Genomic DNA, 17,456 nt, shown 5'->3' with positions numbered 1-17,456 from the left:
TCCAGCCCGCAGATGGTCTGGCAATCAGCATGTTTTTACATGAGTAGAATATGTCCTTTTATTTAAAATGCATCTCTGGGTTATTTGTGGGGCATAGGAATTCGTTCATATATTTTTTTCCAAAATATAGTCCGGCCCCCCACAAGGTGTGAGGGACAGTGGACGGGCTCATGGCTGAGAAAGGTTGCTGACCCCTGCTGTACACATTAGCAAGTGTACACAAATACTTGTATATGGGGTGTCAAGAATCTGGTGATAGAGGTGAATGGCTGCTTTGTGCATTCAAGAGCAGAATTAAATATTTATAACATTTCCTAAGAGAGTGTCACAAGACTATTTCTCTCCTAACCCCCTCCCCCCCTGCATTTGATACTATCGCCTAATAAAGGCTTGCAGAGCAACATTGCTCAAATTCCTCTCAATTTAAGAGTCACCTCAGGTCAGAGAGAAGTATTTCTCAATCCAGGTGTCAAGGTTCAAAGAGTTTATTGTGAAGGGAAGGAAAGAGATAGACAAGGAAATGCGGGAGCCCACATACCAGACGGGGCTCCTTTACTCACATGATGGGTGGGGAAGAGGATTTCACCACGGAGTTACGGAGTTACGTGCGTGTTACAAAAATATGTCACATGATACACAGTACAAACAATAAATAAAGTCATAAATACATACACTTGGCACCATGCTGGTAAATCAACTTCATGTCATGAAATAAACCAGGCCAGAATGTCTATAGCAGCTGAGATTTTGCATTGGTGAGAACAGCAAAACCCCATGAACAGAGGTAGCGAATGGTAGGTTTGGTGTATCTGATATATATGTTGTTGAAAGGAAGAAAAGGCCCTTGGGTATAGGGCGGTATATAAATTCAATAAATAATAATAATAATAATAACTCCTGTGCCCCCCGAACATCCACATCATACATTTAAAGCACTCTTCTATCCCTTTAACAGTCATCATGGCTCCTCCCCCAAAGAATCCTGGGAACTGTAGTTTATTAAGGGTTCTGAGTCCACAGACCTACAGTTCCCAGCACCCATAAGAAACTACAGTTCCCAGGATTCTCAACGACTGGTATAAGAGTGTTTTAAAGGTATGGTGTGGTTGTATGTCGTAACAGACCTTTTATTCAGAAGCAAGAAAGAACCGGTTTATCCTGAGTGTGAGGCTAGCTTTCCTCCTCTGCCATATCTTTAGGCAGTATAATTCCCAGAGGGGGATAGTCTGGGCTTTAGACTATCCACCCCCATCTTTTAAGACACCGAGGATCAAACTGCACATGTTGTTAAGAGATCTGTCCAATTTCTGTGGTTCTCAAAGTTACAGCAACTGTGAAGCCCCCCTAAATTGGATCAAAACCACAGGAGAGATAAGGGGCAACCTTTCCTCCACTCCATATTCCCTGCTCTTTCCAGGAAGAGGTCTGCCCTATACAACACTGTGTTCAAGCATCTCTTGCCTACCTGTCAAGCTTTCCCCATGAAAACCCACCCCTTAAAGTTGAATGAGAGCAAACATCAATTCGGGTTTTCTGTGGATTGACGCTTGCTCTGATTGAGCTTTAAAGAGTGGGTTTTCACAGGGAAAGCTCAGGAGCATAAAAATGGTGCTCAGTTTTAAATCACAGACTGTGCCTGGAAAGAGCAGAGGAAAAGCTAAGTGTGGATAAGCCTAGAGTGTGTGTAGTCCCATCTACGTTTGGCTCTGATTCCCTGCACCCCTTTGACTCTGAGCCTGAAGGCTTTGAAAGATTACCTCAAGGGAATGCAACCTGCAACAGCAAAAGGTTGCCCATCCCTGCTTTAGTAGCTGTGTGACAGGCAGAAATCACATGGTTGACATGAATCATTAGGTTGTTTTTTTTGCTGCTGCATCACATGGTTGACACGAGACAACCATGTGATGCAGCAGCAAAAGAAGCTAATGCTATTCTGGGCTGCATCAACAGAAGTGTAGTGTCCAGATCAAGGGAGGTAATCGTACCACTCTGTTCTGCCTTGATCAGACCACAACTGGAATACTGTGTCCAGTTCTGACAGCCAAAATTTAAGAAGGCTATTGACAAGCTAGAACGTGTGCAGAGGAGGACAACTAAGATGATCAAGGATCTGGAAACCAAGCCTTATGAGGAACAGTTGAGGGAGTTGGGTATGTTTAGCTTGGAAAACAGGAGACTGAGAGAAGATATGATAGCCCTCTTTAAATATCTCAAGGGCTGTCACATAGAAGGTGGAGCAAGCTTGTTTTCTCCTGATCTGGTGGGGCATGGATCAATGGCTTCAGGTTACAAGAAAGGAGATTCCAACTAAATATCTGGAAGAACTTTCTGACAGTAAGAGCTGTTTGACAGTGGAACAGACTCTCTCGAAGGTGGTGGACTTTCCTTCCTTGGAGGTTTTTAAGAGAGGTTGGAATCCATCTGTCATGGATTCTCTAGTTGAGATTCCTTCATTGCATGATTTGGACTAGATGACCCTTAGGGTCACTTCAAGCTCTACAATCTATGATTCTTTGAAATCAACAATAGGTGATATTCTGTCCATTGCATCTCCTCCATGCTAGGAGGAAGGCCCACCTGCTGATTTCAGCCTGCTTGCTAGCTGCTAGAGGTGATGAACCCTGAGGGAGGGGGCTTTTGCTCAGTGAGATACAACATATGCATGCAGAAGCTACCTGGTTGGACACCTGGAATTTATTGATAGGGATGGGGAATGTTCCCACCTGAAACCCTGGAGAGCTGCTGCCAGCCAGTCAGTAATGAGATAGATGGACCTGACTTGGTATAAAGCCACTTCTTGCACTGACCGGCTAAATGACAGCAACCCTATGACCTTTTCCTGGAGCTTAAGACAGATCTGAGCATGGATATGAACATAAGAAGAGTCAGCTATCTTAGGCCAATGGCCCACCTAGTTCAGCAGAAGAAGATCAAAAGAACCGTTCTTGGGAACTGGAATCCTGCCTGCATATCCTCACATTTTAAGGAGAGAGGCCTCTGATAGCCACAACAGCAGAGCCACTTCCAGATTTGAGGGGTTCCCAGGCAAAATGCCTTCTGATGGGCCCCTGACATTAACCCTACAACAAGCTTAGTAGTGGAGGGCAGCAGGAGTAGTGTGAACTGTGGTGAGTGGACCACAATTGTAACTACCCACATTGTCCCAATGGAGCACCACTCCATAGGCAGTTTAAGCCAGCAGCTTCCCAGCGACCGGATAGTTTTTTTGTAAGCCTGAGCCTGGGTTGAAGGAGGACCAACAGGGCCACAACATGTTTTAGCATGGATATGGCTGAGGATGCCAACTGAGTACTATCGCTGGGCATGCTCAGTGGCTGAGAAAAAAATATCCAGGTGTTAATCTTTCTGCTCCAATCCCTTGCAGCAAAACTTGTTTCTGGAGTGGAGGACTGAGTCCATGAAGAAAAACGTGAAATAAATTTCAGAAATGGTAATGGGGATGGGATATCCCCTTAATTTCTGAATGCCCACAAATTTCTGTATCAGAAAGGCCAAGGACTGCTTTAGCCGACAGTCACTTCTTAAAACCATACAGCAGCAGAGCTTGAAGTCTCCTTGATGGCCTCACTGGCAGTTCTGATGATCTCCATCCTCTTCCAAACTAAGCCTGCAGGATTAGCACAAAGGTCTCCCCAGGAAAAAGGGGCTGCCCTCCTTTTCCAGAGAGTCTACTCAGAAGATAGTAGCAAAACGACAGTGGCTATGATGATGGAGATGAAGCTAAGACTTCCAGCTGATGCTCCATTGATGGTGCTTCTGTTGTTCACCGTTGACCCATGGCCCTTGGTTTCCACACTGGTGAAAGTCAGCTCTGGTATCAGGCTGTGGATCCATGACTGATAGGATGTGACACGGGCATAAACACCAGGGCGATTCTTCTGTGCACACCCTTCTCCCCAGCTCACCACGCCTGCGAGGAGCCAGGAGTCCCCCATTCGGCAGGCTAGTGGTCCTCCTGAATCACCCTGTGCAGAGAAAACCCAAATAGATTATGGGAAATGCAGGCACAGGCAGTGGACAGAGCAAGCCAATTGGCACCTGGGGCAGCGCGCGTGCCCTGTGCCAAGGGCCAGGGCCAGCCGCCCACGGGGCAGGGCAAGCCAGGGCAGGACACTCCACAGGGCCTCCAAGGAGTCTGCCTGCCTCCTCCCATTCAGCCACTCTACAGCTGAGGCGGAGGCAGTGGGTGGGGCAGCACGGAGCCTGTGGGTACCCAAGCCATCATGTCACTCACAGGAGAGATGCGTGGCTCGGGTGCGCTGCAGGCTCTGCGGTGAGTGCCGCCACGCATTTTGTCACCCCCCTCAGTGGTGACACCTGGGGCGGCCCACCCCCACTGCATCCCTCTTCCACCGCCTCTGGGCACAGGGAAGGGAGATGATGCCCAAGAGCTATGGCAAGGGCAGTAGCTCAGTAGCAGAGCATCTGCTTTGCATTTGGAAGGTCCCAAGTTTAATGTCTAGCAGATTCAGGTAGGACTGGGAGGGAGTCTTATCTGAAACACTGGCGAGCTGCTGCCTCTCAGTGCAGGTGAGATTGAACTAGATGGACTAAAGATCTGGATGTACTAATAATGGACTAAAACTGATCTGGGTCTCACCTGGCAGGCATCCCGATGTCCAGCAGCAAAGCCAGCACATATCATGTCATTTTTAATGTCCTTTGTGAGTTTGAGCTCTCCGGAGTCTTGGTGATAGAGGGCATTGCATGTGTTTGTGCTGATTATGGGGACCTCTAGCTTTTGGAGTATATCAGAGGTTCGCTGTTTGTCTGAAACAGGAGCAAGATAAGAGAATCAGTGCCATTGTATAATGAAACATTAAAATGGTGATGCTCTGCAACCAAAGGGATTTCATTTCTGTCTCCCTGGAGTTATTGGAACAGACTGGGAATGATTGCAGACTGCATTCTTTGCAAATCCCTGTGCATGGACCAGGTCTTCGCTACCTACCAGATTTTGCATGTCACAGAATGGTCACTGCATTTATCAGAAATTTAGAGCTATGCAGATTGCAGATTTAAGTTTCAAAAGACTATATATATAAATATATATCCGCTTGAATATGTATTTTGAGAGAAGATACACTTTATAAATCCATTTTTTTAGAGGATTTCATAGAACAAACAAATTCAAGTACAAAATGGAATTATGGTTAAGATTATGTGAGTGACAGGTTCTAGACATATATCCCTGTTTGTATAATTGGCTTACAAGTTGTCACACATCACCCAAAAGATTTCAAAGAGAGACTCCTTTGTTAGCTGCAATTTATTTGCAGACCTGACACTAACAGACTTTGGATTCAATAGGGGATTAGGAATGGCTCACTCACCACAAAAGGTAATTGTCCCTGTTTAGGCATTAATGTACATTATTCATCTTGCTTGGCCAATTCATCACCAGTTGGGAGCGTGTCACACCCACTCTTTTTCCTCTTTTGATGGGATCTCATTTTCATTTTTCTTGGCATACGATTGTGGCACACCTGTCTCTTAGATTGCTCAGCTTTCGGGCCTCGCTTTCTAAAGACATTCTGACACTCTATCATCTTTCTATCATCTCTCTCTCTCTCTCTCTCTCTCTCTATCTATCATCTATCTATCATCTATCTATCTATCATCTATCTATCTATCTATCTATCTATCTATCTATCTATCTATCTATCATCTATCTATCATCTATCTATCTATCATTTATCATCTATCTGTCTGTCTGTCTATATCTATCTATCTATCATCTATCACCTATCCATTCACACCTTGAGGGTCCCACACCATGCATCTAATGAAGAAGGCATGTGAAAGCTTCTGGCCCCGTAGATGTGCTAAGATGGAATCCTATTCACACACTTGCCAGGGCATAAGTCACATTGAGCTACATGATTTTTTTCTTCTGAACAGACTCATTGCATTGTTCATGTTTAAGGTGCCATTTGGTTCATTGTTTTTAATGAGAACTTATATTCTCTTGTTGGGAGCTAGACCATTAGGGTAGAGATTACATCCCCTGGCTTTCCCCCAATGGATTTCTATTTTGTATCTATATTATCTTACAATTCATCTTTTGTAAGTTGCTATTCCCATTATACAATAGTGGTAGTAACAGTAACAATAATTAAAAAACAGTAGTAGTGGTAGTTTATTAATGCTTGGGCCATAGGCCATTCACATATAAGATAAATAGGTACAATACAAAAACCAATAGTATAAAATACTGCATAAAATCACATTGCTACCTAGCAATGATAAAAATTACAAATATTTTATAGGTGATATAGAATATTTTTTTGATTATAGAATGGTCTTATGAACTAAGCTGGAATTATCTCTAGTTTGTTTCCCTTTTTGTCTTTCTCTTATTTTGGGGAAGCCTTTGTACTATGCTGCACAAATGAAAGCCCACTTGTGTTATGGCAGCCATAATTGTGTGCTCCTCTCCCCACTGCCCTTGGAACCAGGCATTCAGGAGGAAAAAATGGTTGCTACCAACCAAACATTTTAAATTGCTTGACAACTTCTCTCCTTGCCTCTACCACTGGGCACAACTTAATTTGCCTTTAAGAGCTGTATAAATAAACAGAAATCCAGCAAGTAGAGCATTTCCTGACCTGCAGATGCTGCTACAGCTGGATTTCTTCACTTGCAGGACTTCTGCCTGTCACAAAACTGTTAGAGACACAGTAGCCAAAAATTACAAACTCCAGACTAGTCCTGCTGCCTTGTGTCTGTGAACTGCTATTGTTAGGGATTAACCGGAGAAATCAGAGAGAGAGAGAGAGAGAGAGAGAGAGAAGCTGGAGCATTATAGACTCAGGCGTGCATAGCTAAGGTCTCTCACTCCCTTCCATAAAGTATATATTGGTTTCATAACACTAGAACTGCCGGGTCTTCTTCCAGGAGGATCTTGGGAATTAGAGTTTGGTGAGGGGTGATGATTCTCTGTTAAAGATTCTTAACTCCTCCCACACCCAGAATTACAATTCCCAGGACTCCCAAGAAAGAGGGAATGGCTGTTAAACCACTTACAGTCTGTAGCATAAATTCCCCTCTAATGCAGCCTTCTCCAACCTGGTACCTTCCAGATGTTTTAGACTACTGTTCCTATAATTTCCTCACCATTGGCCATGCTGGGGTGGCTGATAGGAGTTATCCCCAGTTTGTTTCAGCAGAGGGAGTCGATCTGCTAAACGGCCTCGGTCCAGTATACCTGAAGGAGCGTCTCCACCTCCATCGTTCTTCCCAGACACTGAGGGCCTTCTGGCGGTTCCCTCCCTGCGAGAAGTCAGGTTACAGGGAACCAGGCAGAGGGCCTTCTCGGTAGTGGCACCCACCCTGTGGAACGCCCTCCCACCAGATGTCAAGGAGAAAAATAACTACCAAACTTTTAGAAAACATCTGAAGGCAGCCCTGTTTAGGGAAGCTTTTAATGTTTAATAGGTTATTGTATTTTAGTGTTTTGTTGGAAGCCGCCCAGAGTGGCTGGGGAAACCTAGCTAGATGGGCGGGGTATAAATAAATTATTATTATTATTATTATTATTATTGTTGTTGTTGTTGTTGTTGTTGTTGTTGTTGTTATTATTATTATTATTATTATTATTATTATTATCTCTCTCTTTTGAACCTACCTCTGCCTTGCACATCTCCCCAACCCGTGACCCAGCACATGTGTCCTGGGGGGAAGACGACATCGGAATCAGGGACACAGATGGGGACGATCCGTTGGGAGAAATTCACTGGCTTGTCCAGCTGCAGCAGAGCAATGTCTCCGGATTTCACATCCCCCTCATATGTAGGATTGAGGATGATACGTTTCACAGCGGTGGTGATGGAATGAGGACCAGGACTGGAGAGTTTCAGTGCTCCGAGCATCACTGTGAAGTTGGAAGGGGTGCTGAGCCTAGAGAGACACAATGGGGTTGAGGAGACATAGAGAATGTCAGTGAATTCTTATCCTTAGGGTTAAGTGGATGGAACAGGTTAAGGAGTTGGGTTGTGTGAAACAAATCCCAATATTTCCCATTTTTAGTTTGCACCCCCAATTTAAAAAAAGTTCAATTTGATTTTTTTCAGCTGATCTTTCAGGATTATCTCTAGATAAATAAAACTATTAAGTAAACATTCAAAATAATGCTGTTATTTTAAAATAATGATTTAAAATAATTTTAAAAATCAGATAAACTCTATTCAAAAACTAGTTAAATAAGGAAGTTTTAGCCTGGTGCTGAAAGATTTTCAAGCTCATTGACAGGCATGCAGCCCAGAGAGGCATATTCCAGAACCAGGGAGCCACCAATGAAAAGGCTCATTTTCCAATCACCATCCACCAACGTTCTGAGGGTGGGGGCACCCAGTGAAGGGCGTCCGAGACACATCTTGGAGTATGGGCAGATTCCAGTGGAAGGATGTAGCACTTCGGTTCTTTTCGTTGCAACCTCCTTCAATTACTGTTGGGTTTAGAGATTTGGAGAGAAAAAAAACACCACCAATGTGTAAAATGGTGGTGTAAAACCTCAGGCTTTGTGGGGGTGGGTGGGCTACTTCCACTGGCTTTACTTCAGTGCTTTTGCATGGCTGGAATGTGAATCATGAAACTCTCACTTGCCTGGATGGACAACAGGGAGATGTGTCTATATGCATATAAGGTAAAGGGACCCCTGACCATTAGGTCCAGTCGTGGCCGACTCCGGGGTTGCGGCGCTCATCTCGCTTTATTGGTCGAGGGAGCCGGCGTACAGCTTCCGGGTCATGTGGCCAGCATGACTAAGCCGCTTCTGGCAACCCAGAGCAGCACACGGAAATGCCGTTTACCTTACCACCGGAGTGGTACCTATTTATCTACTTGCACTTTGACGTGCTTTTGAACTGCTAGGTTGGCAGGAGCAGGGACCGAGCAACGGGAGCTCACTCCGTCACGGGGATTCGAACCACCGACCTTCTGATCAGCAAGTCCTAGGCTCTGTGGTTTAACCCACAGCGCCACCCGCGTCCCTCTATATGCATATAGAAGCCTCCATTTTCAGTGTGGCTGCAATGCAGCCTAGTGTATAATGGTAAGAATCACAGCCTTTGCCTTTCATACTTTTGCCTTTGTTTCTCTCCTCGCTGACATGTGTCCCACCACAGGAGATTGTCCATGAGAGTATGAGGCCCTCAGACTGGTTCACCATCCCTGCTGTAAAGCACTGGGCTGGTCCAGCCCAAGTTAGAAACTTATATAGTACTGGAATCAGTAGGCATTTTTGTACTCAGTGCTGTCCACCAGTGCTGTCTACAGCTGTGCACAAGCCATTGACCAGCGCATGTAGCTTAAGTTCTTCATTTTGTTCCAAACAAGCCATTATCTGAAGGTTCATTCTTGGCTTCCTGCTTGCTGTTCTGCATCTATTTTCACACAGCTTTCGCTGAAATCGACGCATTGAAGCCAATGTAGACAAAAAAACCCCAACCAACTGAATTAGGCCAGTTATGATAAACATTTTTCTCCTGAGAAATCTGTGAGCATGAAGAGAGGCCCTTAAAAATGAATATTTCAACATTCAGCATTGAAAGCCGACTTTGTAAAATGTGTGTGAAATCTAATTTCAGTGATACTTGAGGGGTGGATGGGATTGGAAAGGCATACTTACACTTTAAAACAATGTGAGGCTGTGATGACCCACCGATCAGTGATGAGGGACCCTCCGCAGTGGTACGCTCCATCCAACCTTATGCTAACCTGCCAAGGCCATTCTCCATCCTGCGAGTCTTTCCCCCCTATGATCCGGTTTAGGATTCCCTGTTTTCCACATACTGAGGAAGATATCATCATTAGGACAGGTCTCTCAATGGCTATTAAGCATAATTGTTAAACAGAACTTCTGTGTTCTAATGCAGCGGACCAGTATATATGGCACACCAGTTACTAGTATAACTGTGCACCAGTTGCTAGGGGACAAGGCAACACAGGATGCTTCTATGGTTCTGAATGCATCTACTTGGCCACTGTAGGTTGTGGTGTGGCCCAGGGAACCAGCCAGTCTGCCATGCCCCTTTTCAGGCTACTCCATTCCATCTTCTTTTCCCTAAGTTTTCCACCCATCCCCACACAGTGGACATACCATTCTGTAGCCATTGAGCATGTCCAGTCCTTATTATAATATTTTTCCCAGCCCTTCAGTTCCTCCTCCTATATATATATATATATATATATATATATATTACTTCTGCAAACCATGGGATTCCCCCAAACTTGCCAATATCACCCACTTGACAGTCACATTCCGGCACCATAAAGAATGGCCCTCAGAGAATCAGGCTATGTGCACATCATACATTTAAAGTATCCGTCCTTGTAAGAGCAGCAATTCCCAGTACCCTTAATTAACTACACTTCTCAGGTTTCTTGGGTAGGGAATGTGCTCTAAATGTATGGCGTGTATGCAGCCTGTGTCTCATGTTCATCTATAGGGTGATATTGCAGTTTTAGGGTGCATGTCCTTGTGAGGCAAGCCACTAGTACTAGTCTAATTGGTTAGTGTTATAGCAGCCACGATCCACAGGGCTCTGTGACCAAGACCACCCTTCTCCACAGGGATTCCTTATCTCTAAACATTTTACTTGAATAATTTTCCTAATTAAAAACTCACCGGCTTCAAGCACAATAAAAGCATATAGAAACAGTACTCACTTCTGCTTGCATAACTTGGGTTGGCATCTGAAAAGAAAAGAAAAAGGGGTCAAAACAAAATCAATGCAGAAATCCTTGGACCTGCAGATCCGTGTTGCTGGATAATGCCCATTATCTTGAAATGACTTGCCAGATGGTTATATTAAATGTAAATATTGTGGCTGAGAGCTATACATTCATCCCCCACGACTAAAAATGTTGTTTTGGATTCAGAACTAGCCTGCGTTGGGCATTGTAATTGTTGCAATTAAGATGTGCCTTCCTTGATTCTGCCAATGCATTTAAGGAACCAGCCAAATACTCAAAACATGGCTCATCTTCCTGACTTTCAAGTCCATTCTACTCTGTTCATGGTGAGAATGAAGTGAAAAAAGACAAGACAGGCGTTTAATCATCACATTAATTTATATCAACACAGGAAATTGCTTTATCCTAAGTCAGAACCTGGGGCATTTTGCAATCAAAACACATGCTCTGCCACTGAGCTACAGCCCTTCAGACTATATACTGACAAGTATATTTTTAAAAAAATACTTCATTTTTTATTTTTTTAATAATATTTTATTAGGTTTTATCAATAGAAAAGTTCAGAAAAATACAAAAACAGAAAAATACAAAACTACAAAATACAAAAAATACAAACATTAAACACAAAAAGAAGAAGAAGAAAAAACACATATAAAAGAAAACAAAAACTCCCTCTTTCTTTATTTCTCATCTTTAGTTAACTTATTTTCCTGACTTCCTCACGTCTCCCTTTTTTGTATCCCTTTTTAAAAATTGGTTCAGCAAATTCATGTCCTATTAGTTTATCTATTATCAATTCCCATCTTACATTTTACCTTGTTGCTAGAACCCCTTCAATTCATTTCGTTTTTTAAAAAATACTTCAAAATAAATTGCTTTAAGAATGAGCAGTTGATTACACTTGTCATTAGTTCTATCTTTCTTTTTTTTTTTTTTTTGGAAAATTCTAATGTAATCATCTCCTATTTTGGTTGAAAATATAGCCTACTTGTAAGACCTTGGAACTGGGCCCCCTAGAAACTCAGATTCAAGATGACTAATTTTCACTAAAGCAGTTAAGGTCTTGCAAAGTCTGCTTGCCACACATTGATCAGCACTAACTGGCAGCTCTGGTTTTGCAAATGATAACTTGACTTCAAGATGTATTGTAAACATTTACACCCCTAGATACCGCCACTAACAGCTTACAATACCCTAAGCCAATAAAATCATTAAACAAACTAAAATGTTATAAGTAAAGCTTAAAAGCAAAGACATATAGAAATAAAAACTTCAATTTTGTAATTAAACCCCACTAAAATTCAGATAAAGTAAGGCACTTTTTTCTGCCCACCTAAAAGTCATCTGGGTGGGACTAATCTAACTTTTCTTGGGAGTGAATGCCGTAACCAGGATCCTTCCAAAGAGAAGACTGTCTCACGTTCCTATTAGCCAAGTCTCTTTAGGTGGTGAGAGAGAAAAAATGACCTTTGATGATAATTGTAACCCTTGGGCAGGCTCATACAGGAAGAGACAGTCTTTTGGATAATCTGGTCCTAAACCATTTATGACTTTATAAATGATGGCCTAGGCCTTGCAAACTTGACTTGGTTTGCTTTGTTCTGGAAAACTTAGCTCAAGCAAAGCATATCTTAATACCAATTGATTGAGTTCAAAATAAATTTAGGAATGCATATCCTATTGTCCAATGACCAGGCTGATCCAATGTGGGGAAGTCCTCTCATTCTTCAGGGCGGAATATAAAGGGCCAACAAGCCAAGTGAGGCTCATTCTTACAGTCTTTCACAATGCAATTCACCACCCATCACACAGTTTTTAAGTTGGTCCCCAGGACAGGCATTGGTGGTAGGCCCTCCTGCTGAGGTGCTGATCATCTTCCCCAGATTACTGTGTGGTGATGTGGGGTGGGGGGTCCAGTGTGCCCCCTACTGGTGGTGTGGAATATTAACTCATGCAGAAAAATGTTCCACTTACCCATCAACACCTGCAGAAGCATCAGTACCGTCAATCCCATTAACCTTCTTTCCCCCCCTGGCACTTGTCCTTGATGCCCCATATTGCTACAGCTTTCTTCTTCTTCTTCTTCTTCTTCTTCTTCTTCTTCTTCTTCTTCTTCTTCTGCTTCTGCTTCTGCTTCTTCTTCTGCTTCTGCCTTTTTAAATTGATTGTAGGTAAGCAGAGGTAGAAGAATGCACTATTTCAAGAAGGAGCATCTGAGACACACTTTACTATTTATGTGGTGCAAGCTTTGGGTGCTTATATATGGCAGCCCAGGAGGGCGTATTCACACTGGGAATGCTGCCAGATATGGGAGTTTGTCAGCTGGGAATGTTACGAAACCTGTTGGGTAAATGCTGCTTGATGCTTCTCACCTGCCTCCTTCCTTCCAAATGTCTTCATTTCCCTGTTTCTAACTCTATTGCATATCCATTTCCCTGTTTCTCATGACTGCTATGTAGCCTTTCTGCCAGAATCCTTCCTTCCCACTCATCACAGTGGTTTCTGCATGCACCATAAGGTCAACTCTCTCTGTCTTCAAACACATCTCTACAATGTTCAGTCTAGTTTTCACTCCCTGCAGCTAGGAGTTCGTGTATTCCTTCCAGTTTTCATGGGAAAGTGCCCACACAGTGTCATTTCAGCTATACCTTAACATGTTCTAACCCACCTCAACATTCAATAGGGGTGGTTCATGGGTGGACCTCAAAGCCCACTGTTAGAATGGTGGGAGAGGTACCGGTAGGTAGGTGATGATGGTGTTCTCATCTGTGTTACTGATCAAGCCTATTGCTGACCAGTGTGTTGGGATGCGGGTGGCGCTGTGGTCTAAACCATTGAGCCTCTTGGGCTTGCCGATCAGGAGGTTGGTGGTTCGAATCCCCATGATGGAGTGAGTTCCTGTTGCTCTGACCCAGCTCCTGCCAACCTAGCAGTTCGAAAGCGCACCAGTGCAAGTAGATAAATAGGTACCGCTGTGGCAGGAAGGTAAACGGCATTTCCATGCACTCTGGCTTCCATCACGGTGTTCTGTTGCACCAGAAGCGGTTTAGTCATGCTAGCCACATGACCTGGAAAGCTGTCTGTGGACAAACGCCGGCTCCCTCAGCCTGAAAGCGAGATGAGCGCCACAACCCCATAGTCACCTTTGACGGGACTTAACCATCCAGGGATCCTTTACCCTTAAAAAAAAAAAGAACAAAAACAAAAAACCTTTTTACCTGTATTTATAAGAGTATTGGACCAGGATTTAAATCCGCACCCAGTCTATTGGGTGTTCTTGGACTAATCATTGTCTCTTAGCCTATGCCACCTTACAGGGTTGTTGTGATGATAAAATTGAGAGGGGGGGGGGCATGTATGTAACCTGGAGTTTATTGGAGGAAAAGTGGGATATACATGTAAGAACAATGTGCTGTGTTCAGTACTAATCCTCATCAGAGTAGAACCATTGAAATGAGTGAACATGAGTAACTTAGGCCCATTAATTTTAGTGGGCCTCCTTTGAGTAGGACTAGCACTGAATACAACCCATAAATATGATATGACATTTTGCTGCAATAGATGGACAAGATGGTGTCCTTCTTCATTCCACACACAGCTGACTAGATTGGAAGTTGAATCTCATTTCAGCACTGGCAATGGGACAGCATCCACTACACTTGAAAGCTGCAGGCTAGTAAGGGTGCAGGCACACATAGGGTGAGATGTGACTAATAAATCCCATCAGTGGAAGTCTGCACAATGGGGCTTCCTCCTCCTCCCCCTGCTCCCTCCAAAATTGGCTCTGGCAGGGTGGGGGAATGCCCAGAACTTCAAAGGGTGGGGAGAGGGGGATATGGAATTGTTCCATTTGTCAATATGAAATCCTTGCTCTGATGGAACGATAGACATAGCACAACACAGAATTCCTCCCAAAGCTCTGCCCTCCAACAGAAGAGAATATCCAAGGGTTCTGGAGGAACAGCACCTGCAGCCTGAGGCAACCACCTCACCTTGCCCAATGGTAGGGCCAACCCTGTTACTGATTGTTTGTTAATGTATTTGCAGATGATAAACACGGCATTGCCCAAATAGTCTTATGCCCTCCCAAATATTCTGAAAAATTAATCCTGTGTGTTGACTCCAGTAATTAATACAGTGGTACCTGTAATTAATTAATTAATACAGTGGTACCTCAGGGACGTGGGTGGCGCTGTGAGTTAAACCACAGAGCCTAGGACTTGCCAATCAGAAGGTCGGCGGCTCGAATCCCCACGACGGGGTGAGCTCCCGTTGCTTGGTCCCTGCTCCTGCCAACCTAGCAGTTCGAAAGCATGTCAAAGTGCAAGTAGATAAATAGGTACCGCTCCGGTGGGAAGGTAAACGGTGTTTCCGTGTGCTGCTCTGGTTCGCCAGAAGCGGCTTAGTCATGCTGGTCACATGACCCGGAAGCTGTATGCCGGATCCCCCGGCCAATAAAGCGAGATGAGCGCCGCAACCCCAGAGTCGGCCATGACTGGACCTAATGGTCAGGGGTCCCTTTACCATTACCTCAGTTTAAGAACAGCCCTGTTTACAAACAATTCGGTTTACGAACTCCACAAAACTGGAAATAGTGTCCCAGTTTGTGAACTTTACCTCAGTCTAAGAATGGAATCTGAATGGCAGAGGGGCACCGGCGGCAGGAGGCCTCATTAGGGAAAGCGTGCCTCAGTTTAAGAACAGTTTCGGTTTAGGAACGGACTTCCGGAATGGATTAACTTCGTAAACCGAGGTACCACTGTATGCTTTGTTTTTAACTACAGGTTTTTACCCCATCCTGATTTTGTTTTGCTGTTCTTTTTATTGAATCTTTGTAAAAAGCCTTGCATGTTGGGGGGGGGGGAAGGAGAATGCATATATCTTCAAACATTCACATATTTTAAAGGTATAATAACCTGTGACATGTGTTTAGTTATGGAGCGGCCTAATTCAGCAATGAATTACCATAATATGTACTTTAACTATACCAAATGTTATCGACAAATTGCCACAAATTGAACCCCAAGTTTTGTTTTTTTGTTCTTCTGTGGAAAAACCAATAAAATATATATTTCAACAAAGAAGTAGTATCAATTGTCTTGAAGTCCAGACTGCAGATAAGAGTTATGATGGATTTCAAAATTACTCCAGTTTAACAGGGGTAGTTGTTGTTTAAAAGATTGTATTGGTATCACACTCCCAAAAAGTAGTCTGGAAAGCTGCATGGGGAACGTTTGACCTCACAGTGTTAAAAAAACAAAAACAGAAAAGAACAAAGTTGAAGTAGATCATCTGAAATCAAGTGACTTCATTTACTCATGGCTAGTGCTCACTGGTTTCAATACATCTAATTTGAGTTGCCTACAACCAGGGCTTTTTTTCAGTTGGAGCTCAGCTCTAGCACCTCTCAGGTGGGTGCCATTGCCATTCAAAGAGAACAAGAGAGAAGCTCTGGTGGGCTCTGGCACTACTTTTTCTAGAAAAATAGCACTGCCTACAACCCAAAGTAAACAATGGAAGGGTTCCAATGTGTCTTGATTTTTCATTGACACCATACCATTAAAATATGTCACTTCCCCTCCCCTCCAGAATCATGGGAACTGTAGTTTGTTAAGGCCTCTGGGAATTATATCTCTGTGAGGGGTAAACTGCAATTCTCAGAATGCTTTGGGGGAAATCAGATGCTTTAAATGTATGGTGGTGTACACCATACACCTGTCTGGAAGTGTAGATTATCAGGAATAGAACTGTTACATTATACCTCTATAGCTATCTAGAGTTATACGGTGGTACCTCGGGTTAAGTACTTAATTAGTTCCGGAGGTCCGTATTTAACCTGAAACTGTTCTTAACCTGAAGCACCACTTTAGCTAATGGGGCATCCTGCTGCTGCCGCGCCGCCAGAGCACGATTTTTGTTCTCAACCTGAAGCAAAGTTCTTAACCTGAAGCATTATTTCTGGGTTAGCGGAGTATGTAACCTGAGGTACCACTGTAATGTACTTTCCGTTTAAGCAAATAAAAATAAGAGTGGACCTTTGTGTGAACATCAGTTCATGGAGTTCCCTTCCTCATAAAACACAATGCCACAATTACATGGACATTTTTGATCTGACCTCTGCACTTATTTATGCTAAAGCGTTGCTGGCCTGGCTCATCTCTCTGCATGCTTCAGTTGACCACACCAATCTCTTTGTAAATTACAGCATCTGGATGGATGCACTTGATGAGGATTGCAAGCTGAACTGAAAACTAGAGAGGCAGGGATCCTCCTGACAGAACCCCCCCCCCCCACTTTTGTTTTTTGCAAAAATAAAAATAAAAAAAGGAAGTAGGAAGAGCCTCCTCGTTCCTTTCTGCCACCCACAGCAGTCCAAGAAAACTGTGGGTAAGTATTATTCACTCACACCTTTTCATGTTTCTGTGGAAGACCCAAAGCAGTAGAAAGCAGTGTGCAAGTGGTGAAACCTTCTCCATTACAGGTTTCTAAAGAGAGGCTGGATGGCCACCTATCAGGGATGGTGTTGCAGCAGCAGATTTATTGCACCAGAAGACGGCTGGACTAGAGGACCTCTGAGATGCCTCCCAAATCTATAATTCTGTGTATCCCCCACCAACAGGGGCAGCCAAGCCATCACAAGACACAGGGGAATTGGAAGCACAAACGCACACAATTTAACACACACAGGATTATCTTTTAATAGCTTCATTTCTACCAGAAGGAAAAAATAATAATTCCAG

General features: G+C 43.7%; 2 protein-coding genes across 2 annotated transcripts in view; one reads left to right on the top strand and one right to left on the bottom strand.

Annotated features, from left to right (window-relative positions):
• Positions 1–17,456, top strand: part of LOC308461606 (serine protease 33-like) — a 326,492-nt gene that overhangs the window by 148,280 nt on the left and 160,756 nt on the right. The window lies entirely within an intron of this gene.
• LOC308461609 (serine protease 27-like) lies at positions 470–13,032 on the bottom strand. Its single transcript, XM_080978667.1, has 6 exons — positions 12,691–13,032; positions 10,690–10,716; positions 9,650–9,812; positions 7,649–7,920; positions 4,622–4,791; positions 470–3,986 (listed from the first exon to the last, which is right to left on the bottom strand). Exons 1-6 carry the CDS (start codon positions 12,770–12,772, stop codon positions 3,690–3,692), a joined length of 1,011 nt encoding a protein of 336 aa, XP_080834793.1. The 5' UTR covers positions 12,773–13,032; the 3' UTR covers positions 470–3,689.

Source organism: Podarcis pityusensis (assembly GCF_964106645.2).
Source record: "Podarcis pityusensis genome assembly, chromosome: 13".
Classification (NCBI taxonomy): domain Eukaryota; kingdom Metazoa; phylum Chordata; class Lepidosauria; order Squamata; family Lacertidae; genus Podarcis; species Podarcis pityusensis.
The sequence above is the reverse complement of the archived record's forward strand: the minus strand, read 5'-3'. Positions and strand labels throughout refer to the sequence as shown.